Source organism: Anomalospiza imberbis, chromosome 1 (genome assembly GCF_031753505.1).
Source record: "Anomalospiza imberbis isolate Cuckoo-Finch-1a 21T00152 chromosome 1, ASM3175350v1, whole genome shotgun sequence".
Taxonomy (NCBI): Eukaryota; Metazoa; Chordata; class Aves; order Passeriformes; family Viduidae; genus Anomalospiza; species Anomalospiza imberbis.
Window position 1 is genome coordinate 40,504,994 of NC_089681.1, and position 25,535 is coordinate 40,530,528.

Consider the following 25,535-nt stretch of genomic DNA (forward strand, 5'->3'; position numbering starts at 1 on the left):
AATGGTCTTTTCCATGCCTAGCCTTTAAAATTTCATCTGTAAAATTCATATCAGAGTTAATGCATGTCCTTCTTTAATATTTTCACATAAAGCCAAAAGTTTTTATTTGCATAATGTTTGGATATCTTTAACAATTGTAAAAATTATTTAAAATAGCTAGAAAGAAAACTCTTGTTTTCTGATTTAACTTTGTCTTAGACTGCTAATGAATTATAACCAAAACTTGATGACAATTTTCTCAGCTGCCAAAGTCTTCCTTCCTGAAGTTCTTCAGGTAGTCGGTCTGCGGCTACCTATAACTTGCAAATCAAACAGTTGTTTCTGGACATTTGCAATTTTCCATCACCTGACAGTTCATGAATCTTGCTTTTACTTATTTTTAGTAGGTAGAATGGTGACTTATTTTATCCCTTACTCCAGCATACTCCACTATTCAGGGATAAATTCATGGACATACAAAACCTCTGTAAGCATAGCTGCATATCCCGTTGAGTAGAAAAATGTTTGGAATTGGAAAATTATTTGCAGGATGGAACATCAGAACACGGTAGAAATCCTAACATAATGAATTAACATTTTTATTTATCCATACAGCATACAAAAGAGGAGATACTGAAAGACAAATCCCTCTGAGACTGAGAGTTGAAGGGTACACAAATGGGTTGAAGTCATCACAGCCTTTTCTTAACTGGCATTCTCACTTATGAAAAGCATCTCATCAAGTATCTTTCCTAAAAAATATAAAAGGAATGGGTGAAGAAATTCTTTTTTATTACACAAGTAATTTTCTTTATATAAGCTTTGAGAGAATTTTCTTCATTTTAAATCCAGCAAATATATGTATTTTAGAGTGGGATAGAGTAAGCAGAATTACTGTTTAGCTGTCATTTTTCCCAAGTGTCTATAAGCCGTGTAAATTTTTTGTTTTAGTATCCATGACCCAAAGTGATGCATTTTTCTTTCTTTTAGAAAACATTAAAATATATATAGTTATATATATATCTGTGACTGATGTATGTGTCTTAAAGTCTCTTGTATCTACTTATCTGAAGTTCTGAAGCTAGGATTTGATTTTTGTAAACCGTTAGATTTTGTGAATTCTTTCATATTCAGTAAGCAATTTCATGGCATTGAAAACACAACCCTAAGTCCCAGCTTCGGAAAAATTTTTGCAGACCCAACTGGGGCTGTGAGTTTTCAGACTTTCTGTGGTGACTGACTTGAAACTGTTAATACTATCTTTCTGTCTGTTATCCTGTTTCGAGAAACCTGAGCTGACAACACTTTCACTCTCACTGAATTTTAAGATTTAGAGACACTCTTCACAAACAATGACAGTTAATTAAGAAAGTGGAATATAAATCTGTTTTAACCTGAAGACAAACCACTGAGTCATCGTAACACTTCCTCTTCCTTCCCAAACTCTGTTGTCCATCTGAAGTTACTGTAATTAGCAACACCTGTTTGGGTTTTCAATTGCAGTGATGAGACTACCAGTACTCTTTTTTGAACTCTGACATTACAGCTCATTTTATAAACCTCTGTTATTGATGGTTGCTGCAAATTATATCAATAATGTGATTTGAACTGACATGTGATCCATCCTAAGAGTAGATCATCCCCTGTCTGTGTCCAGTGCTAGTAAATGCTCCTAATCATCATCAGTTTATGAGGAACTCAACATTTTTCTGTGATTTTAGGTGATCAGATATTTTCACTGCTGTAGCCTAAACCCTAGAAAGCTTTCCTAAACCCCAAAGCAAACCCTTGTGCTAAAGAATTAGACAGAATCCAGTTTATATGTGGTTTAGAGAACAAACTGATATAAAAGAGAGACTAAGATGAGGAGATGTTCAAAATTAACTTCCTCTTAGATACTTCTGATTCTTAAAATTCTTAGAAGAAAGACCAACCACAACAGGCACTTGTATGTTACTGCCTCATTTTTGAGTGGCAATTGTCCCTGCATTTTCGAATACCAGCTCTTCCATCCTATAAGGAAAATGTAGTATTTGACTACATAGTCTTAGGGCATCTGAAGGTTTGGGGAAAATAAACTAAGCAAGGTCTAAAGCATCTGGCAATATCTTTAACTACAATGTGATTATGAAGTAGTTAGATTTACCTTCTCTGGGTAAATCCTAGTGTGAAGTTAAATGCTTCTGCACTACAGAAGATGCTGTCTCCTATAATTGTAATTCAATAGTTAGGCAAACAGGCAAAACCCAATTCATGCTACAAATTTAAAATTATTTTCTCCACAAATAAAAATTTCCACTACGTTTTCTTGCACAAACTCACATAAGATATGGGATCCTTACATAATAGAAAATAAATGTGCCTTGATATTCAAAGGCATTTATTTTCTCTCTTGAATCTAAGAAGTGTACACAAGATTTGGTGTGTTCTGGTCTCATTATTTTATATGGCATCCATTGCAAGCATTATTAAACACCACTTTTCAGGCTGAATGTACCCCTATTTTTACCAACTATGGCAATTCTTTGCTCTGTTTTCATGCTTTGCCAATCTGCAGGCTACTGTGAATAAGAAAAAATCCTCAGAGGTCTGGAAGTCTTGCCAGCAGACTAACTACAACAAATCCTTGCTGGCTACAAAGTGGTTAAAGGTCAAGTTAAAGGCTTGACAAACACATCACTTAGATGAACCACTTACAAAAAAAAAAAAAAAAAACAAACAAAAAAAAAAAAAAACCCACTCAAAAAATCCCACCAAAAAGCCCAAAAATCTCCAAACAAACAAAAAAATCAACAAAACAAACAAACTAAAAAAGAACAAACCAAAAACAAACAACAAAAAACCAAACATGGCCAGTTTTTAAGAGAAGTTTTATGTGTTTCGGACTGCTTAAAAAAATCTCTCTTTCTTCTGAGACTTTTTTTTGTGGTGGGGATCCAATGGGCAGTAATGCCTGTATACTACCTGTGTCTGCAAGATGTTATCTGAAAAGAAATAAAGGAAAGAGAATGACCTATTGAATTCCCCCAAAATATATTTAGGTATGAAATATCTATGAAAGATTTATCTTGGGGCTTTTTTCAGAATATGCAGCCAGGTCCTAAATGTAATAGGTTTTAGCCTCTTGGCTCACACTATGATAACTGATACAAAACAGGTTTTGGTAACTGAATCATTGACTAAAAAAAGATATAATAAAATTTTTGCTCATTCTATGTAATACAAACTTGATTTTTTTATCCATAAAATTTAAGCACAGTTAAACTGGGAAAAAAAACCCAACTGTGCATTGGCTTCAGGCTCATAGCAAAAAGAGCTTCTCCTGTTTTATGAGCCTTGGATTACCAAATAACCTTGACAGCCGAATCAGTGTTCCATGACAACAAGCAGGCCATTGATAAATAGCAACAAAACTATTAGATGTTGAATTTAAGAGATGAGTAATAGAGAAGCTAAATTATAGGTTTACCACTTGACAAAGTACAGTTTGACAAATCAGTGATAACCTACATGTGAGTCTATGTATGAATGCACACAAGGATAAGAGAGAAATAGAAACTTTTAAAGACAAAGGTGAAATCAGCATGACATGAATGTTACAAAGGCATAAATACATTCTTTTCATAGTACTAGAATTCCTGTTTTCCACTATCAAATCCTTAGCAAACCATGTGCACTTGAAAAAGCTGCCACTTGTGAATTTTTTTTTCTGGTTTTACTTAAATTTTTAATTTCAAGCACTGTAAGGTAGAAAAGGGGAGGAATTTCTCATATATGATAGAACTTTAAACTGGTTTCTGCAAACTAATATATTCCAATTAAAGCTCAAAACCAGCAGTTTAAAGGACCATCAGCAAAAGCAAGAGCTGAAAAATCTCTGCCTGGAGACAGGAGAGCAATTTGAATTTCCTAGGAAATAAGTGACAACTCTGTTTGTCAACTTCCTGTAATCAAAATGGTGTCAGGAATGATTTTACTAAAAGTTGAATCTTATGTATTTTTAAAAAATTATGGGACCTATAGAGAAAATCTGGATGGGTGACAGCTCATGTACAGAAAGATACAATAAGGATGAGCTAATGCATCAGTCTTTCGTAGAGGAGAAATTTTCTAACATGACCAGTGTGCTCCCAGGAAGATCTGTGGGCCTCCTGTCCCAGCTTTGATGCAGCAAAGCTGTTTTTGGTTTTGTTTTGTTTTTTGATTTACCGCTGTAAACTGTGGTGGTTCTGTTAGGTGGGATTCTTGTGCTCTCACTTCCCAGAGTAGATATGCAGGTGGCAGAGGGCAGCAGTACTCCCACACTGGTTTTGACCATGGTCTGCTGACATCTCAGTTTGATTCTCTTTTCCAGCTGTGGTGAAAAACCAACTTGTTGAATAAATGTTATGCCAGTCCACAATGTAATATTATATTACTAGAAAAAGACTGTATGTCTCAGTGAGCAACGAATTTACCACATCGTCACGTTCTCCCTTAACTTGAGGTTAGTCAAATCTTGACAATATTCAGACAAATTACAGGATTAAGGCTGAAGAAATGCCATTCACAAATATGAACTAAGTAACTGTATTTCCTTAGAAACAAATTATGCATATTTTTTGACACTGCATCCACCTCTGATATCTGTTAAATGGGCATTATTTCCAGAGGTACACTGATACTACTGTAATTCTGACCTTTATTATGACATTCATGTTATCCTTTATTCATAAATAAATAAATAACACAGAAGTCATATTTTATTCAACTACAGCATATGCTTACCATCCCATGTTCCTGGCTTCTAGATGCCCATAGCATTTTAGTCTTCAGAAGATCCAGAATATCTAGTGTTTGAGATGTATATGATGAAATTTTAACATTCCCCCTAAAATGCAGATCTTTGTATTTACATGTCCTTTATGTTTGCAATGAGGTGCTTCATGTTTGCAAAAAAGTGCTTAGCCAAAAATGGGTTTTGTTTTGTTTTTTTTTTTTTGACAAAAACCTCAAGTTAGTCATATGCTTTTATCCAAAACAATCAGAACCTGAGCCAATTTAGTGCACATAAGATACCTTGGAAGGATGAATTTATGCTGTTGAGCTTGTAATATGTGTAACCAATAGGAGTTCTCTTCATTCATGGCTTTTTTTTTTTTTTTTTCAAATCTTGCAGCTAAGTCAGTGAGCCAAATGCAAAATCCATCACCTGAGGGCATCGTGCAGATTTGTAATGCACCCTGGGGGTACCTAAGGTGCATAATCCATTGAGTGGATTACACAGATCCATATATACAGTTTTTTCATCTCCGACAGATATAATATGAGCAGTATTATTCATACTACAAACAATTTCTTGGTATACTGTGTGAGAGAGAAAAATCAAATCATGTCAAATCTCATACATGAAAAATTATTAAGAAAAGAGTGTTGAAGATTCCAGCCTCTTTAGGGAAGTGTCTTATGTTGTAACACCTATGTGCCATCGAGATTTGTACAGTGACAAAGGTTTGGCTAAAAAACTGCAGAACCAAGTGAATATTCAGATCAATATATGGGTCTATTAGGAGCTGAAAAAAGTGTATTAAACCTGCTAAAGGTCTTCCTCTCTAAATTTCTGCTATTCCTACTCCTGCCAGTCATCAGAAAGTTAGGCATCTGAACTGGATAAGACCTTTCCCAGGGAACAGCTCCCCCTTTTATCACATAGAAATAGCTTCATTTGAGATGAATAGCCCTTCGCAGGAGCCTTTTTTCATTTTCTTTACAGAGACCTGAGTAGAGCTTAAACCTCCAGTCTTTATGGCTGGAGTAAATTAAATCAAACCAATGCTCAGGACTAATATTGATAGAGGGAAGTGTGTTGCAAAATATTATCAATGTACAGTGTGTTTCTCATAGGTTTTATGCTGTTGAACTCAACATATGTAATTGGATGTTCATACTGATGTAAAGGTTAAGGACCAAAGGCTTAGGGTTTTGTAATACAACATGTGGTATAATTTTCCCCATAGCTGTTTTCCTGGATTATCAACACAGGCTACAGTTTTGTTTATCTTTTCCTTAAGGCTGTTGGGTTCTGGATTTTTTTGGTTTTGTCTTACTCCTCATTCCCCTTCCCCCAGAAAGATTTTGGGATCAGTGAAAAGAAACGGGACTTGCCTGGGGCCTGGACTTTCAGTACCTGAGCTAAAATTAAATACCCACTAGGCACAATTTGCTGAAACTGCAAATGATTTAACATTTTTGTCAATTCTCACTTTTATACTTAGAATTAAACTACAGGGTGGTGCTATTTTTAAAACAGTTTGCTCATCACTTCTCCCATTTTTTCTCTGTCCCTGGCAATTGATCATTGCAGTGCCTACAAATGCTCCATGGCAAAGAAAAGAAAAGCTGAAGATCAGATATCAGGTGTTCCCGTCAACAAGAGGAAGTCCCTGTTAATGAAACCCCGCCACTACAGCCCCAGCTTGGAATGCAAAGAAGAAAATGAAGACAGGACAGAGTTACAGGAAGATATCAGTGTCCTCGAAAGCAGCTCAACTCCAGGTAGTTGCTTGAACTTCACTTGAACTTCAATTCCACAGGAAGGGAGATGATAAAAAACAGTATTTTGAAACACGATGCAAGACAAGTTTGACTTCTAGGCGAGTGGGAATGGTGCCTTTCTGTCCAGATTTAACCATCATACTTCCATTTATTTTGTTCAATAGCTTGTCCTGGGGTCTAGTAAATGCTTTGCAGGTCACACAGAGACAACTACTGCAGCAGGTCAGATATGAAGCAGCTTCTGCTTCTCCACTACCTCTGTGAAACAACAAGCTTAAGCCCACCACCATCCCACATATTTTTGAAGAGCGGATTTTCACTGGAATATATAGAGCTCTTAGGAGGGAAAAATAATGCTTAGCAAAACATTGTTGACTTTAACATTTAGCAAAGCAATTTCATGCATGCGACTGCTGTGTGTGTTCTATTTAACACGATTATTAGACTCAGCACTTTTATACCTGTTATTCCAACACTGCTAAGCCAAACACATCCAACAATTTATAGCAGCTTCTAAAATGTATATGCTGGAAAATATGGACAAGGATGGGGGAACAGAAAGATATAGCTATAGTATGTTTTGATTACTCTTCCTTTCTAATGTATTTATATATATATTCAAGTTGAACAAAAAGTCTCAAACCAAATTGTTTTTCACATATTTAAGAAGTCCTACCAAAATAGTTAATCAGACAAGTGAGAAGATATCAGTGGAAGATATCAGGAAGACATTGGCAGTCACCTGCGCACAGCAAATGTTAAAATAAAAGGAATGTGATCTGGCACTGGGAAATTAGTAATCATAGATAATATGTAAACTGAATGAACTTAAATGCCACTCAGTTGCTGGTTGCTATCAAAATTAAAAGATAATTTATTTTCCACTGATTTTCTTCTTATCAAATGTCTTTGAAGGACAGGGTGGTAGATTATATCATCTAGGGTCCCTTTACTACAAAAGACTGGACCTAGATGGTCTTTTAAGGTCCCTTACAGCCTGGGCTGTCCTATTATTTTGTGATGAACTGAGATTAGTTATTTATGTATTTATCCACTCTAAATTGAATCCCTTAAAGCAAAACAAATCCCACAAATTTTATACATATGATTGCTATGAAACACACAGAAGAGGAAGAAGAATGTCCTTCACATTAAAGAGTCAAATCCTGATTCTACCAAAATCAGTGGAGCTCTTTGTGGCATTTCTATAACAGCAAAGTTTTCAGTCATTTGTCACTTGTAAATCTTCTAGGAGGAGATTTTTCCAAAGGTCTGCATCCCATTGCTGTGAAAGCCTAGAAGGTATCTCCATCTTCAAACAGAACATTAATTAGCAAGGTGATACACAATGTCTCTGTCTTTTGGGTGATATTTTTAAGAAAAAATAATCAAGGAAAAAATCCCATACCTCTTAGCGTCTATTTAGGCTGCAGGGAGTGTTTCTAGCTCCAAACACCAGAAGGGAATCTTGGAATGAGTTCCTGTATGGTTCTTATCTTGGGGTTTTGTTATTGCTTGTTTTGACTCTTTTTTTTTTTTAGATATTTGGATTTTAGATTTTTTTTTTTTTTGTGTTGATTCAGCCTGGTTCCTGACCATCCAGAGTTGCACTCAGTAACATATTTTTTCTTTCCCTTTTTCTGTTCTTTGCACATCTTGAAGAACTTGATGAAGGGAAATTGCTATGATGGGTGTAAAAGTAGACTCTGTGGCACAAAGCAAAGTTATTTAACATTTTTAGGTTCTCTTTTTAAAAAAGGGCAAGTGTTGGGCCAAATCCATTGATTGAAAAGTAGGGAAACCATGACCTTCAGTCAAAACAAAAAATTCCACTTGATTTTGAAAAGATTTATTTGATACCAACATGATATATTCTAACCTGCTTGTTCAGTGATAATACAACCTATGTCTTTTGCATAAATTTTACCAACTACAAAATAAATTTCAGTGAAAGCATAAATTTGGTCTGGGTATGTAGGTACTTGGTATTTCTTAGTTTAATATTGCTCACTTTATTATGAACTCATGATTATTTTCAGTTGATCAGTTAATGATTCTGTTCCTGGATTGATGCAACTGTAAACTAAGCTGAGTTTTGGTTATCTTAAAAGTAAATTTACAGCCTGTAGATGTAAAAAGCAAAGCTGTGACAGCTGAACCATTAAGACTGATTCAATAATAAATTTTTAAAGATTGCTTTAAAAATTACTGATTATTTAAGGAACAAAATTTTTTGTCATGAACTCACATTATTTTTCATCTTTCACAATTAAAAATAATTGAAAAAAACTTTTCCCATTGAAATTTTTTTTGTTTGTTTTCATTTGATGGGCAGGAGCTTTCTTTTAAGACAGATCTTGCTACTTTTTTAAATTACCCACTGAGGGGATTCTGTTACTTTCCAAATGGCAGAAGAGCAAATAACAGAAACCCATTTGACTAAAGTTAGTTATAGAGCCAAATCATCATTCTTACTTGCTGAGATGTGAAAAGATGGCACACTTTGTTCAGAATACTGCAATTTGTGTGGTACTAGACCAGCTGCTAAAAAGTTACATGAAGGTTTACAGACACTTCTTTAAATACAACTTTATGCACACAGTGCACAAGGCCACCTCTCCCTGCATGAGTCCAATTTTCTAAAGAAGAATAAGAATTAATCAATATTTTCTTTTAACATATAACAAACAGTTGAACCAAACAATTATGTAAACTGGAAATGACCCAAAATGCTAACAGTTTGGCAGCAGTAAAGTGAAATGCATTGTGGTGCACATGTGCATTTTTGTCCCCCTTTTCCCCTCCACAATAATCTGCACTTAATAGGAATATTTTAAACTATGTAGCTAAGCAACAGAGGTAATTGTTGCTTTCTAGAGCTTTTGTTAGGCACTCTAACACAGCCCAAATATGCATAATTAGGTATAATGTCTATAAATCATTATTGTACACATGTGGGTAGTTAAGTGGATTGAGAGAATAGTTCAATGAATTGGACATATTCACTGAAAATGCTTTTTATTTGTTTTCTGTAGTTCATAATACTTTAAAATTATCATAACCCTTTACACTTTCTCTTAATAGCTCACTGTGTTATTGAGAGAAACTTCATTTGCATTTTAGGCTATGCTTAATTTATTATTTAAACCTGGAGTTCTTCTGATTCGGGAAAGGACAGATATATCTTATGAAATAGTCTATGCTTGTTTATTCATCCTCCTTTCTAGGAAGTAAAATGTTAAATTTTTCAGTTTATGTTGAATAGATCCCAACAAAAGAATGTACCCTATAATCAGCATTATTGAAGGGGCTAGTGTTGTGACTAAATTCTTCCCTTCATCCAAAAATGCTTTTAGTTACTATGGCAATATTTACTTGATCCTGGCAAAACCAGTGTTGATTTTAGAGAGATAATTACCAGAAAGGAAGATGATGGAGATGTATTTTTGAGTGTCCTTGTCAGAGGAAATGTTTATAAAAAATTAAATGAGATACAAAAGGCATATTGTCTTCCACACTGACAAGCTCTCCTACATGCAGCCTTTATTACCTGCTGGCTGCTGCTTTTCTTCTGAAGAAAGATGTTTATAAAGACAGGATGCATTTCAGTGGTGTCTTTAACAAGTCCTTTATGAGTCTGTACATAACAACCACTTCTGTTTGCCTGTGCATGACCTGATCTATCACTTAGTGTGGCAATTTCAATGGTGACCAGGAGCTTACCCTTTGTGAAGTATTGAGGATTTTTCCATCAAGGTCTTTCATGGGATCTGGGGTGACAGGGAAAGTAATTACGGTTTAATATGAAAAAATATTTGGGCCTCTTAGATGAAATAAAGGTGAAATAGTTTAGAGGAATTTTAAAATGTGTTTGTGTGCTTGTGTATATATATATGCATATATATATGCATGCATATTATATAGATGATATGTATATATGTAATATCAATTTATTGAACATAATATTTACATACATGTATATGAGTGCATGTTCATGTGTGTGTGTTCTAAGAAAATACATGTTTTCACCATTAGTGAGAAATGGGGATATAATTTTTTCTCATATAGTGCTGGAACTATAAGATAAAGTATATATCATTTTAGAAGGGTTTTTCATTATGCTACAAGTAGTCATTTCAAACAGATCCTTGATGTGAGTTCAATTATTTTAGAGTACCTTTCTGAGTAATGAAACAGCAATTGATAAGTCAATATCTTCACGTCACTTGTACAAGATACAAAAAATAGTTATTCTTACATATTTCTCTTGCTTATTTTTCTCATACAGAGGAGAGTATTACAAAATCATCTGAGGAAACCCCTCATTTGGGTGGGCAAGAAAATTCCAGTCAAAGAAAAGACAACTACTCCAGCTATCAAGATGCCGTGGCCAAATCTTTGATCAACATGGGAAAAATAGCAAAAGATGCACCCAGTCAAACAGCGGCAGAAAATCTAAATGATAGTGGCATTCAATCATTAAAAACAGAAAGTGATGACACTGATGAATGTTACATGGTTAGCTCAGCTGAAGGAAAGGAAAAGACTGCTATCTCTGACCCAAAATACTGTTCATCTGAGGAAAATGAAAGTAACTCTGAAAATATGGACAATGAGTGGGATAGCTCTTCAAATTTCTCAGAAGAAACTAGTGAAAAGCCCCATGTAACTCCGAAATATATCGTAGAGTGTAATAAACCCGGCATCCTGGAAGTCCCAGAAATTAAGCAGGAAGAGGTTGAATATGGTCCTTGTGGAACACTCTGCAACTCAGAAACAGAGCTAAGAGCATCCCAGGAGCCTCACTCCGATCCTTTCGAGAAGAGAATTCAGAATCTCTTCCCTGAAAGCGAAGAAGACGACAACGAGTGCCTGTCAGAAACCACAGATGTGTCAGTTGAGCTGGACAAAACAAAAGGGAACTTGAGTTTGCTAGAGCAAGCAATCGCTCTGCAGGCAGAGCAAGGGCATGTGTTTCACAGCACCTACAAGGAACTGGATAGGTTTCTTCTGGAGCATCTAGCAGGGGAAAGGAGACAAACCAAAGTTATTGACATTGGTGGGAGACAGATATTTAGCAGCAAACGTAAGGAAGTATTTTTGGCTCTTCTTGCTGGCTTAAGCATTTGTCCCGTGACTGGTAGAGGATTCTGAGCTGGGTTTTATAGCAACAGTAAAGAATTTGGAATTCAGCTGGTAATTTTGTTAATTATGTACCTTCACACTAGTGCCTCACGTCTAACCAGGTTAAATGCTAGGTACTTGGCTTCCTGCCAAACTGCTACGTGAAATCATCAGTAATGGGTACTAAAAGGCCTGTGTAGCTGGCACTGACATTCCTCCTCCTCCTTTTCCTCCTCCTCTGCTTCCTCCTCTGTAGGGTGCTAATACAAACCTCCAAAGTTTCACCAGCCAAAAGGCAAGGCATTAAAACAGTACTCATGGGCAAGTTTAAGGTGAAAAATTTGCCTCTCTTGAAGATATTACCTATTTCCTAAGCCACGTGTTTTCTGAGTTCAGTCTACTTCATTAGTATCAAGTATAGTATAGTATAGTCAAGTATAAATATAGTATTAGTATATTAGCACTGATCATTATTACATCAGTCAACATTACATTTTTCTATATCCAGCACTTCTGAGCCCGGAAAACACAAGCTATGCTCTTCTGCCTCATTCACCATCAGCAGAAACACCAGTAAATTCCAAAATCTTTATTGTTTCTGAGGGCTTGTGATATCCTACAAACCTGTAGAACATCACTCAATTTTCATCACTTAATCAGGCTTCCAGAAGTAGAGACATAAAATATTTGGGTTTGATTTATAAACTGGTCTGCCTTGTGTAAAACTCCTCAATTGAGGATAATTACAGAACATCAAGAAATGTCATTTTATAAGCACACTCCCTTCTGTAGTAAGTAACAATACATTCATCTGTCCTTTGACTTTTCCTTTTGGCTTTGCAAAGATCCTGAGGTCATCCTAGCATTGATGCTATTTCTGCTTTTGATAAATGATTTACTTTGGTATTTCTACTGTAACTTTAGAGTAGTCCCTGTGGACATTGAAAATATTATAGTAATTTACTTATCTAAAGCATTTAGTGTGAAAGAGAACTGACAGGCATTTTTAGTAGCTGTAACTATAAAATATTTCCTGCAATATTGGAGAAGAAAATGTAGACATCCCATTTTTGTGTCTCAAGCAGTGTTTTCATTAGTATGTCTTAAGCTGTGCATGCATGGTATTAATCTACCTTTTTATTAAACTATGTGAACCTTTATTTGCTCAGATGAGTTTGGCATATGCAGGAACTTTATAGATATCTTTTCCTACCCTGAGAGCAGCTGTATTCACCGGGCTCACATTGGTGTCAATGTGACTTTCTCACAGCACACATAAGAAAGAGCAGTGATGTAAGAATGGCAGAGTCTGTCCCTTCCAGATTTGCCTCACATTATAATTAGCTGTGGTTTCCAGGTGAGTTCAGAGGTAATACCCCTGGAGAAACATACCAGGCTTTGTTCAGGTTGCATAAACATCATGATTGTAGTCAATGTTGACTACAATCATGATTGTAGTCAATCGGCCACATAATTTTGCCACTTTATTTAATTAACTGGGTTTTATTTCTAAAAATCTACCACCAAATCCATCAGCTCTTAATTTTCACTCTTGGATGCTAGATCAGAAAAAAAACTATTCATGATAAACCTATCCAATTACCGCAGGAAACACTAAATCACATTTCTGGGTCCCTCTTTATTTTCTGTTCACTATTGCAGCACTTTCCATTTGCAGTGATTCTAAAAAGCATGTGATCTCTTGATGATGCTGAGTCTATTTGATTTCCTCTCTATTTATTTATTTTATTTTTTTGATCTAAAAACTTGCCAGGAAGTTTAACCCACAGCTGTCCCTGGTGATTCTGCCCCTAAGCGCATCCTACCTCACAGTCCAGAAAAAATTAGCTTGAAGGAGACAGCTCCCTGTGCTGGCTGCAGCTGTTTTCTCCCCCAGCACCAAATGCTGTTGGCAGCCAATCACAGATGGAGCTAAAACCATCCTCAGCAATTTATGCGGCCACTTCCTCCAGATTTCTCACAAGAGAATTTCTGGACCAGAAATCATTCCTTTCTCGCCCAGACTTTTGATCCTGTATTGGAAATCAAATAAAGGTTTTCTGACCAGTGCTTCTTGCACAATTCTAGGTGCTTGAAACAGAAATTGGGAGGCCGTTACAGAGTGGTAGCAGTGGGGCTGGGCTGAGACCTCGCCTTTGAAAGGGTATCGGCTGCTCCATGTTTTCAGTGTCTTTGTGGGCTGCTCCACAAAGCAGCATTGCCATGTGTACCAGAGGGAGCTGCTTGCCTTGCCTCTCAAATGTAAAGTGGCATGTATTCAGTTTCCTAACAAAGAACCTACAGCCTAGAGATCTGTGATATTTAAGGAATGGCTTCTGGTTGAAATGCTTTTTGTTTGTTTGTTTATTTGTTTCACACCTCAGCTTTTATTTGGTTGTCCCAGCTTCCTGGAGTCTGACATTAACAGAGCAAAAGATTGTTTCTCCTTTTTTTATTTATTCCTTTATAGATCTTACTGTTGGCTCATGCTGCCAGTTTTCTGGCTTATTGGATTGTGGCTTCTGTCCTGTTTGAGGCTCTGAATGGAATAAATGGCACTGCAATCCTAAAGCTATATAATTTAGCACAAAAATGGCATACTGGGAGAGGGAAATCATTGTTTAAAGGACACAATGTGAAAACCTGAAGTGATATGTCAGTTGCATACATCCCTGTTAAAACTTTGGACAGGAATGAAATCTGAAATATAAAATAGAGAATATCGTACTGCTAGGATCACTCAGCTGAGCACAGACAGGGGCTAAACTCAAATAAAATCTTTATCTGATTTCTCTGCAGATTCACCCAGGCCTGAAAAGAGAGAAACCAAATGCCCCATCCCAGGATGTGATGGCACAGGGCATGTGACTGGGCTGTACCCTCACCACCGCAGTCTCTCAGGCTGTCCACATAAAGTTAGAGTGCCACTAGAAAGTGAGTATCCTCGACCTGCAGCCCAGAATAACAACTGGATCTGTCTCAGTATTGTGTGTGCTTACGCTGGAGAAGAATCCTCTTTTTTCTGCATGAGACAGCAGGATGAGACTGGGAAAGAAGCCATCACACCTTTGCTCATAGTCACAGTCCTGCTTCCCACACTTGTGTAGCTCAAGTGCTCCTCAGCAGCATCTTTACAAACAACAGCAGGCTCCTTAGGTAGCCTGGGAAGAACAAGGCCAGACAGACTATCCCCACACTGCCAGCAGACCTGCATGCTGTAGTGCCATGAATCTTCAAGAAGTTGCTTGCTCACACCTTTGCTAAGGCACAGGCATCCCCTGCTTGTTCCAGAGCCGAGGCCTCATTTGTCGCAGTCGAACACGGAGGCTGCTGGTTCTCATTGCCAACAGATGAGAGGCCTGGGCATGCTTATGCAGAGATGTTTTTAGTATCCCCCTTACTGCTGAGCTCAAAAAGGTTATTTCTATCAGTACATCCCAGCACTGGTCCACAGTAGGTCTCTGTCTTGTGACAGTATCACACTAACCCTTTTATGCCCAGCCTAGCCTGAATTTCCCTGCTTATTTCTAACTGTGCTGCTCTGGTTCTGATTACACTGAGGTGGGTGTGTGTAATCCTGCAACATGATGCAATGAAATGCTGCATAATAAGCCAAAACTTAATGTGAAACTATTTGCTTAAACAACCTAGTTAGTCAGATTGTTCTTTGTGGTGGTATGCATAACAACAAATTAAAAGGATATTTGCACTTTAATAAAATCCTCTTTCTAACTGTAGTTCTCCTCTTTTTTAAATCTGGCACTAAACTGTATTAATGGAAACAACTGCTGAATTAAGCAGGCTGCATTTGGAAGTCCTTAGCAACATTAACTTCCTAAAAACTTAAAATTAACAACTCCTTGTTAATTATCACACTTCCAATTAGATGTGCTCTGTCCTGATGGAAAAAAAAAAAAAAAAAAAAAAAAAAAAGGTTAGAATTTGGTTCCTGGCAGAACAAACCCATGGAATGAACAGTCAGCTTTTGTAAAACACTGTGCCCCAAAGATGTATAATGTTTAACATGGATATATTTGTCAGTTTTAGTGAAGGTGATCCACATCCAAGGGCATAAGAAATGTACAGGCAAGAGGTTGTAATTGCTATTAAGAGTGTAAACTGATGCTTGGGACTATTACTGATTGGTCCAAGGCAGTTTCAGCACAGCTCAGATGACCAGAAGGTGTAACGTTCAAAGGGACATACTCAAAATATCTGATAGAATGTATAAACAGCCTTCCTGTACTTGAGAGCTTTCCTTCCCTGGGAAAGAGGACTGCAGCTCCATGGAACATGGACTGTGTGGCCCAGGGCTCCTCTATCACCTGCCTTTTCCAGCATTAGTGGTGTATAAAGGGCTTCATGATTTAACATCTTTACTGACTTCTACTTATGTTCCTTTGAAGTCAGTATAAAGAATTTTGTGCATGTGGGAAGCCACACCACAGTAATATAGAAATAAACTGGTTTATGCTGGAGGGACCATGGTCACTGTCCTGTAGGTCCTTTGCCTCCCCTATTCTTTTGTGATAAAAATGTGAAAGAATTGAGAATCTGAGTTTAAAGAGGATATGTTCATTTTTTTTTTAAAGATATATGTTTTTAATTGATGCACTTTATTATCAACTTTTTTTTTTTAAATTTCTTTTTAGTTCTGGCCATGCATGAAAATGTTTTAAAGTGCCCCACCCCAGGATGCACTGGAAGAGGACATGTCAACAGCAATCGTAACACACACCGAAGGTAGACCAGAAAAATTCCTGTCCACTTAAAACCTAACACGTACTCGGGACTAAATTGATAGGCACATCTTGGAATTAGATGCTATGTACTACACTGAAGAGTGTCTATGAACTGCAAGGGCAGCCTGTATTATTTATAACCAAATAATTGTGTCTAATTCCATTACATAAAAAATGGCTGCAGCACAGAGGATGGCAAATTCCACTAGTATTTTTATAGATGAGATTTAAAGCTACAATTTCATCACAGTCCTCACATTGAAAAATCATCATGTACAAGGGGAAGGAATAAAAAAATGAAAAAATGCATTAATATTGCTACAACTGGAAAACCCAATGGAAACCAAAACCAATTTATTTTTCACCACTACATGCTAGACGTTGACAGGAACTTCCAATTAGGACACATTCCCTTTTAGCAAAAAAGAAAATTTTAAGTGAACTATTTTAAAGTCTGTTTAAAAGTTCCACTTATTACCCTCAAGAATACCATCTTCCTGCCTGGAACATGCCTATCTGTTTAACATGCTGCCTGCAGGGAGAAAGTAAAATTGAGAAAAAGCTTCCAGATGGGCAGCTGGGGAATCACAGCTGGACTGCAGGTGAGGCAGAGAGCCACTCTCTGTCTCCAGCAAGCCATTGCTGTCAGCGCAGCTCTTGTCAGTACTGCTTTCTGCTGGAAGCAGTATATTCCATCATATTGCTTCTGAGAAAATATAATGTCAATCAAACTTGGGATATAAGAATTTCAAAACCAACTCTCTTTGTTGATCTGAATTTCTGTGAGATTTTGGGGTTTCTAGTTTTTTGATTGATTTGTTACTGCACCAAAATTAAGGTTTATCATACTCTTTTAATACTAAAATTAGTAATTCAGTCTTTATCAGATATATGAAAAGCTTGTCTACAAGACTATATAAGGCACAAGCAGATATTTTTCCTTTGTTTTTCCTGTTTTAAATCCCTAGTCATCATTGCAGCACATCAGCTGTATCATGAGCAACCCATGAATAGGATAAGAAAACATGTTCCAATCTAATAAAACAAACAGGAAGATATAAGCTAGCACAACTCAAAATGATAAAATGTGTTCTTTGGTAACAGTCTCTCTTATATCCCTGTTTTTTTTTTCCAAATTCACTTTCCTTTTAATCAGCAGGAGGCTTATATGCATGGTTTAGCTGATAAAGTAAATGTCATTTGTCAAAAAATTTACTAGTGACTTGCCAGACACAAAACATCAAAGCTGAACTGTGGAAAACTCCTACATGATTCAGTTTCCAGATATATCACCTAAAATACACAGATTTCACAGTTTTGCATTAAGGATAGAAAAACAGATGAATCTGGGCTATAGCAGCAGCAGTTCCCTTAAATGCACAGACCATCAAAGTCACTGGTTTCCACAGAAAAACAGCATGTATCTCCTTGGAACAATAATTAATTTCAATGTTTTTTTTTCTCGTTGTTTCTGTTCTTCACCTTTGCTTTTCAACAGCCTTTCTGGTTGTCCAATTGCTGCAGCTGAAAAGCTGGCAATGTCCCAGGAAAAGAACCAGCTCGAGTCTCCAAAAGCTGGGCAGTGCCATGATCAGACTCACAGGTAGGAGCCATCACAAACCAGTTTCTCCAAACAAACAAGCTCTTATTTACGCACAAACTCTGTTGACTGGTCCTCAGATATTTCACCCACTTCAGATTTCAGCTTCAGTGGTAACCCAGTTTTCCAAGATGAACCTCTGCAAAACTATCTATTCTCAAAATAAACCACCATCTTTCTGTTGGTTCTTGTGTATGTGGCTGACATTAAAGACGAGAGGCGTATCTTTGGATAAGTAATCAAATATATCCTATTAAATCTTACTTCCAAACAAGTAACCTGATCAGAACAATTAATAGAATTTCTTTATTTTTTGTTTGTTGGTTTAATTACTTTAATTTATATTTTATACAATGACATCAAAAAGGAGAAACACTTTTTAGGGCAATTGTATTTTGTCTGAGTTATATGGACCCTACAGACACACATAATTTGCACATCATTGGCACCACGACCATTACAACCTATTATATTCAGGTCTATTTGGGGACACTTTAATTTGTGGATTATTGACATGATCAGCTCTAATGGTTCCTTCAGAGCCATTACAGAATATTATGTCCATGTGTCTGCCAACTGCACGTGCCTTAACTCTACATATGAAAAGTCCTAAGGAAATTACTAAAGACAAGTAGTTACTGAAGATTAACTAAATGGAATAACACATCATAAATCATTTGTTCCTCCCAAATAGCACAAGCAATTATTTCAGATCATCTTATATTATATTTATACCATACTCATTCACAGTAAAGTGAGAACAATACTGATCCAAAAAACCTAAAAGCTAGAAAAAAATCCAGACAAATTTTTAAAACTAAAGGAAGTGGCAATCTCTCAGTAAGTCAGTAACTTCCTTGTAAGTAGCCCAAACTGCTATTAAAGAATACTGAATTTTTTAACGTCTTCATCTTTTAGTTTGTGAAGTAGTCAAGGTACTTTTTGACTACTAGTGAGCCACTATATTTATGTTGTTTATTTCTTGTAGACACTCACCAGTAAGTTTTGCATATGATAATAGCACACTTTTGGATTATGAGATGCAATCATATCCTATTTTTCAACACACGGTTATATAAAGACATTCTTGTCTTTCTCCTTCATTCTTTTCCTCTTCTCTGCAGGACAAATTTAGCAAAGCAGCCTGAGCTATCTCAGTTCAGTTACAGAACTTCACAGCCAGTCACTTCCTCCAGAGGCACCCTGGGGAAAGAACAGGAGAAGTTTGCAAAAGTCCCATTTGATTATGCCAGTTTTGATGCACAAGTCTTTGGCAAACGCACAACAGCACCTGTGTCACAAGGTCGAAAAACACCTCAGTTTCTTGAATGTAAGCTCGAAATTCAATTTTCTCTTGAAAAGGGGGCAAAATGTCAATGATTTTTCTTCCTTTTTGCTTGCTCTGCTTACAAACTTCTAGAATTCTAAAAAGGTCCATAGAAACCATCTTTAATCATTGTGTCAAGAATGTTAAATAGAATCACTAATTTGCAAAATATTGAATTTTGAAACAATAAATATCATCACTACAAAGTTTACTTATTTGATGCTTCTTTTAAAAGCAGTTATCAGTGGAAAAGAGGAGTAAAAAGGAATTCTTTATGTTTTATCCGTTGCCTTGTTCCTTGATTAAATGGTGGTATCTTCATGGGACAGATGAGAAGTCCCATGGAATGTGTCTGCACAAGGTTCAATGAACTGCTGTACAAAGAAATCCAAGTAAGGTTCCAAAAATACTTCACGTACCATTTAGGTGAATCTATACAGGCATTATTCCTCCTAGATGAGCATGTGCCCCAGCTACATTAATTCCAGGCCTGGGCTGAATTTGGTTTGGTACCTCATATTTCTGTACTAAATCATATGTGTAGTGCAGTCATACCCAATGGATCAAATTGTTATCAAGATTCCTCTTCTTGCATCATTTTCAGTTTTGCAGAGGTACTACTCTGTACAAATGAGATACCACAGTGCAAACACTGAGAGTTTATTGCAGATGCTCTTCAGAATCTGCATGGGAAACATCTGCAAGGTTCTGCCATTGAATTGACCATTATAAAATACTCTTCAGTTTGAAGAAACAAATAATTCTGTTCCCATGAGGAAAATGGAAAAGAAATGTTTCATTCCACCAAGACTGGATTCAGAAGAAAATAGATCCAGAACAATGTGAAAAAATTTTAAATTTTTAAATTTAATTTTTAAATTAAATTTCTAATTTACTTTTCTTTCATTAATGAAAAAAAGAGAAATAAAATAGGAAAACAAATTTTGTCCCACTTACTCCAACAAAGAAGAACATTCATAGTAAGGTGAACAGAAAAGCAAAAATTTTGTTAATGAATAAATTAATATATAAGTTAATTATAATATAATATGCATCTAATACTATAAAATGTTATAAATGTTATATATATCTATAAAATTTTGTATATTTTTATATTTATTTGTGTACATGTCTGAGTACACAAAAATACACATATATGTTTGTAGGTTTTTGTGTGAATATATACAAATACTCTATTTAATATTGCAAATAAAAAATAGATATTTATCTGACCTGGAAAATAGGCTTGCTTAAATGAAAGCAAATATATGCATTGCCAGCTTCTTGGGTGGCAGATTTTCCAATTTTGTTTGTAAAATTGAATATTCCCTATTAGCTGTCTCTTTGCGCAGATGTATGTCTATTTCACAGGTTCATTTCAAGGAAAAAAATGATTGAAATGTTTTTATACAAATGCAAATGCATATATATGCAATTTATGTATGAAGTATATCAGAGCTGAAGTTTACAGCCTGTTGTTCTTGCAAAGATTGCAACGTGCAGCTATTATTTTAATGGAAAGGTGCAAGTAAAAGAGCGGGTGAGTGATTTAACTCTTCAGGTATACAAAAGTTGGCAATAAGAAGCTGATGATGTAGTGATGGGTTCAGAGTCCTATGTAAATATGTAGCCAGACAAAAGCCCATCATTAGCCTTCTGTGTATTCTGCACTTTTAAACTTTATTTTTTTAACAAAACATACACCCGTTATAGCCTTGGGTTTTTTTTTTTTGGTTGGTCGGTTGGTTGCTTTTTTTTTTTTTTTTTTTTTTCTTTTAGGATAGGTAATGAAAAATACACTTTCTGGTCTTTAAACACAATTTAAATTTCATTGTAGTAACTGTTAAAAATGTAGACTGTCTTCTTTGTGCTACAGTGCTGTGCTTACAGCAGGGGAGATAAATCCTTTTTAATTTTCACTAGAGAAAGGGAGGACTGAATCATGAGGCTTTCATGTATTGCTCTACTGAGATGCCTCTAGTGCTTAGAGAAATGGAATATAGCATTCAGCTACAGTCAAAGCACATAAACAAGCATTTCTTTCAGAGCATCCCAAGTTTGAGGGAAGATGAGTCCTTCTATGTCTTGTGTAGCTCTTAGCATTAGAAAGCACCCAGCCAAAGCTCTACATCCAAAAGGATCCAGAGCCTTGGGGCTCAGATCTTTAGGGAACGAGCAGATGGCCATATGCAGAAATGTTCTTGATGTATCTGGGTGTAGGCTGAGAAATTGGATTTTGCTTAGTTTATCTTTGTAGGACACTGTGAGGGCTGCAGACAAAAGAAGTGATTATTGCTTCTTTAGAGCTGAAATCATGGTGCTGTGTTCTCCCTGCAACAGTTTATGCCATCTCAAGCTCCAAAATCCAGAAGAGAGAGCAGAGTTCTCTCTGTTTTACAGTAAATGCTGCTAATGAAGAAAAACAAAGAACCACTCACACCACTTTTATCTGTGAAAGTGCTTTTCTGTTCACCTATCAGTTCTTAATTTTCATCTAACCTCCCTGTGCCTAATAAAGCTGTGTATTATTCCAAATATAGCCAACAAAAGACTGTAAACCAAGATCATATGCATGCTTATTATTTTTTTTAATTGATTAAAGGATAGACTTAAATTTCTAAATATTTCCACAAAATACTTAGCACTGAATGTTCCTTACAGGTAATGTTTTTATCTGATTTCTCTGCTTCATTCAAGAGCCTGGTTTTGTTCTCCTTAGTCATTTAAACAAAGCTATTTGAGTAACAGAGTTATTCATCTAAGTAGAGTAAGCAGTGTTGTTTTAGCTAAGACTGGACACAATAGAGCTCCAACAGGAAGCCTTTATAAGAGTATATTTACAATTGCATTTTTCCATTGGGTTGGTCAAATCATGATGGATACCACACTAATGCTTGCTCAGTCTTTCCTTGGACATCATTGTTTTTAATGCCTCAGTTAAGGACAAGTAAAATATGAGTAAAAAATCTCAGAAGGTTTGTTGACAGATGTGTATTTCTCAAGGAAAAATTTAATTACTGTGTTTCTGAAGCCATTTCTACTGTAAACCCTTACTGGCAATAGCAAATTGATTGTTTTAAATGTAATCTTTGAATATTTTTTTTATGTATGAAATTGTAGTCTGAGAAGTGAAACTATTTAACGGGAAAAATTTCATACATGCAATTGCTAATCAAATCTCTCTTCAACAGCAAAGCATTTTTCAAATCCAGTGAAATTTTCTAATCGACTGCCTAGTGCTAGCGCCCACACACAGAGCCCTTGCCATGCCAACTCTTATAGCTACGGTCAATGTAGTGAAGACACCCACATAGCAGCAGCTGCTGCTATCCTGAACCTTTCCACCCGCTGCAGGGAAGCAGCAGAGATCCTCTCCAACAAACCACAGAGTCTGTCTGCCAAGGTAGGGTAGTCCAAGAACCTGGAGGGTGTGCTAGCTACTGAACTGTGCGAATAAACTGTCTTTCATGTTAGTGACTGCATTAAATCCCCCAAAAGGAGGCTTCTGTTTGCATGCTCTTTTGAAGAGAGGCAGAGGAAAAAAAGCCAGTAACACAGTGACCAGTTCTGATAAAACTAAATAAATAGCAGGAATTATGTTGTTAATTCTTTTCATAATTGAGCCCTAATTGCAAGGGGGGAGTTTTCTGGGAGGAAAAAAGAAAAAAGGTTATTTCAAATCTAACAACAATCTGTGGTGGATAATGAGTAAGATCTGCTTTAAAAGGGAACTTTTCTCCCTCTGAAACCTGCCATTAGTGATCATTTTGGAGACTGACTTTAAAAAATATATAAAAAATCATATGATTAATCAAGGAAATATTTTGCTAGCAATGGAACAGAACTACCTATGGAGTCTGTTGTGTTTGGAGCTCCTAACAGTTTGGCAAGGTGAAGAGGGGGGAATAACAACTGACTTTGGTAACATTCTCCTTTCTGCTGGCAAGAGTGGAGAATCAGGCCCACTGCGTTTGGAGATAGATAATTTGGGCAAGTCTGTCATAATGGAAAGCTGCCTAATTTTGTAGATGTTTGTGTGGCTTTCGTGTTTTGTTTTCTGCTCTGCATTTCCTCACAGATCTTTATGTTTTACAAATGGTGCTGTGTGAGCTGTGAACCTTATTTTCTGTGCCATTAAATAGTATTATAATGCTGAGGAAAATAAGCAAGATTTTCTTCTGATGACAGTGGTGTGGGAGCACTGCTGTTTATTATTTACATTAAAATCACACATGTTCCACTGCAATGAAACTTTTGAAAGCTCTTTGTAGATAAGAAGGAGTCATTACAAGAACTTAAGGAGAAGTCATTGGGGAGTGAAAAGAGGTGCATTTGTCAAAACACAGCACAGCAGGTGTGCTTCTGCTGTGGGACTCTGACTCATGATATTTGCTCCGAAAGACAGATGATCTGTTTTTCTGCAAGCAGGTGTCAGTCCACCTTATCCCTCTGTTATCTGAGCCTCACAAGACTCATTCTGGCTAGGTATGTCTTCTACAGCTGTTGATCTACATTTTGATTGAGGGTTTATTCACCACTGCTAGGAGGTTAGCTATTGTTTTTTGAGTGGAACCATTAATTTTGCCACCAGCATAACACTTTGTTAGGTATTCTGAGCCTTGTGCCTTTGCAGAGTGGTATCCCCTACTTTGCTGCTATTGATTTCTACTTGTGTGTGAAGTTTAGGACATTAAAATCAACGTTAGGAGCTTCCACAGGGTAAACTTTTTTAGAGTGTCCACATGCATTCCCTGTAACTCATTATCTGTTCCAAAGAGTGCTCATAGTACCTCTCCTAATGACAGATCTATTCATGATATCTGCTGCAAAAAACCTTCTTCCATCAGTCTTTAATAGAGACTTCTCCTAGCAGGGAAATGGAAACTGATGCCAATGGTTGGATTAAATTGCTGCAGCAGCCTTTGGCTGACCTCAGCAATAGACCTTTGTTGCCAGAGAAGAGCAGTAAAGGGACCAGGCATAACCCAAAGATTTTCTCCTATGTACCTGCTTCACAGTTGCCAAATCATGGGGAAGGACTGAATGGAAGTGAGCATAACAGTAACGATACAGAGGGGCACTTGGGGCACATAGCTTGCTCCTTTTTCACAGCCAGGAATCCAGCCTGAAAGAAAATCACCTGCCTACCTTGCTATCTGCCTACTTCCACTTTTGCCAGACTTTCTGGAGGGCATACTGCTACAAAACATCTGACAGAAGAATCAGAATTAAATTCTGGCCAAAATACAGACAAGTAAGCCCCAGACAGATTTGGTATCCAAAAGTACACAAAACACATTTTTATTTGGTTTTGGATATTTATTACCTTGATCATACAGGATTCAAACTAAAAATTTGTGAATTAACTTGCCAGACTCTCCTCAATAAAGACACTTTCTAATTTTAAAATATGAAAAAATAAAATACTATTTATCACTGTTTCTGAATTGTTTTGTGGCTAGCAGTGGCCACAAATGTAAATGTTTAATTTCTAGAATATCTTACAAATTTTTAGATTATTAAAAAACCCTTCTTGAAACTTTATCTGTATTTGAACTCAAATAATGCAATGCATTACTACAGAGTTAAATATTTCCTTTTTCTACTTGACAGCACACACACTCAACACATTTGAAAATAACTGTGCAGAGTGGCTGTGTTCAAAGCCCCACTGTATCAAGTATCTCAGCCCTGTCCCTTGAAAAAACCCTTTTATTCCTTTTTCTAAGAAAACTTGATTTGCATTGTCCATACTCTAGCAGATCAAAGCTCCTGACTTGTAAAGGTGTTTGAGCATCAAGCAGCCTCACAGCAATCCAGTCCTTGGTTCTTTACAGATGGGAGGTTATGTGGCGGTAGAAAAAGGATATGTGAGAGTACAGAAGACTTCCCAGGCTTGCTGGAAATATTTTGCCAGTAACACAATTGTCAGAAATATAAAAATATTGTGCTTCCAAGTTTTAAAAGCAGAACTTAAAGTTCAAACATTTCAAGTAAGTGGCATTTTCTTGTATCTTCTCAAGGCATGCATATGTTGACTTGTTTAAACAAGTGGGGAAAACAACAAAATGCTTTTTTGCATAAATGTGTTCCCAAGTATCTCTATTTATTTTTGCCTCTTAAATTTTATTTCTTGACTCCCAAAGCATTGTCCCTCTCCTAGAAAGTCGGATGGTTTACCCTGAACATTCGCCACTTTCCTATATATACAGATAACATTTAAATGAAA

The 25,535-nt window shown here is 36.5% G+C and overlaps 1 protein-coding gene across 4 annotated transcripts in view; it reads left to right on the plus strand.

The window, feature by feature from the left end:
• The window catches only part of ST18 (ST18 C2H2C-type zinc finger transcription factor), a 167,984-nt gene that overhangs the window by 110,825 nt on the left and 31,624 nt on the right, over positions 1-25,535 (plus strand). For all 4 annotated transcript variants that reach the window (XM_068189025.1, XM_068189036.1, XM_068189015.1 and 1 more), the window contains 7 exons: positions 6,323-6,513; positions 10,802-11,599; positions 14,437-14,571; positions 16,290-16,380; positions 17,878-17,982; positions 19,104-19,309; positions 22,498-22,709. In XM_068189025.1, the coding sequence (XP_068045126.1) occupies positions 6,323-6,513; positions 10,802-11,599; positions 14,437-14,571; positions 16,290-16,380; positions 17,878-17,982; positions 19,104-19,309; positions 22,498-22,709 (1,738 nt within the window). The remainder of the gene's footprint in view (positions 1-6,322; positions 6,514-10,801; positions 11,600-14,436; positions 14,572-16,289; positions 16,381-17,877; positions 17,983-19,103; positions 19,310-22,497; positions 22,710-25,535) is intronic.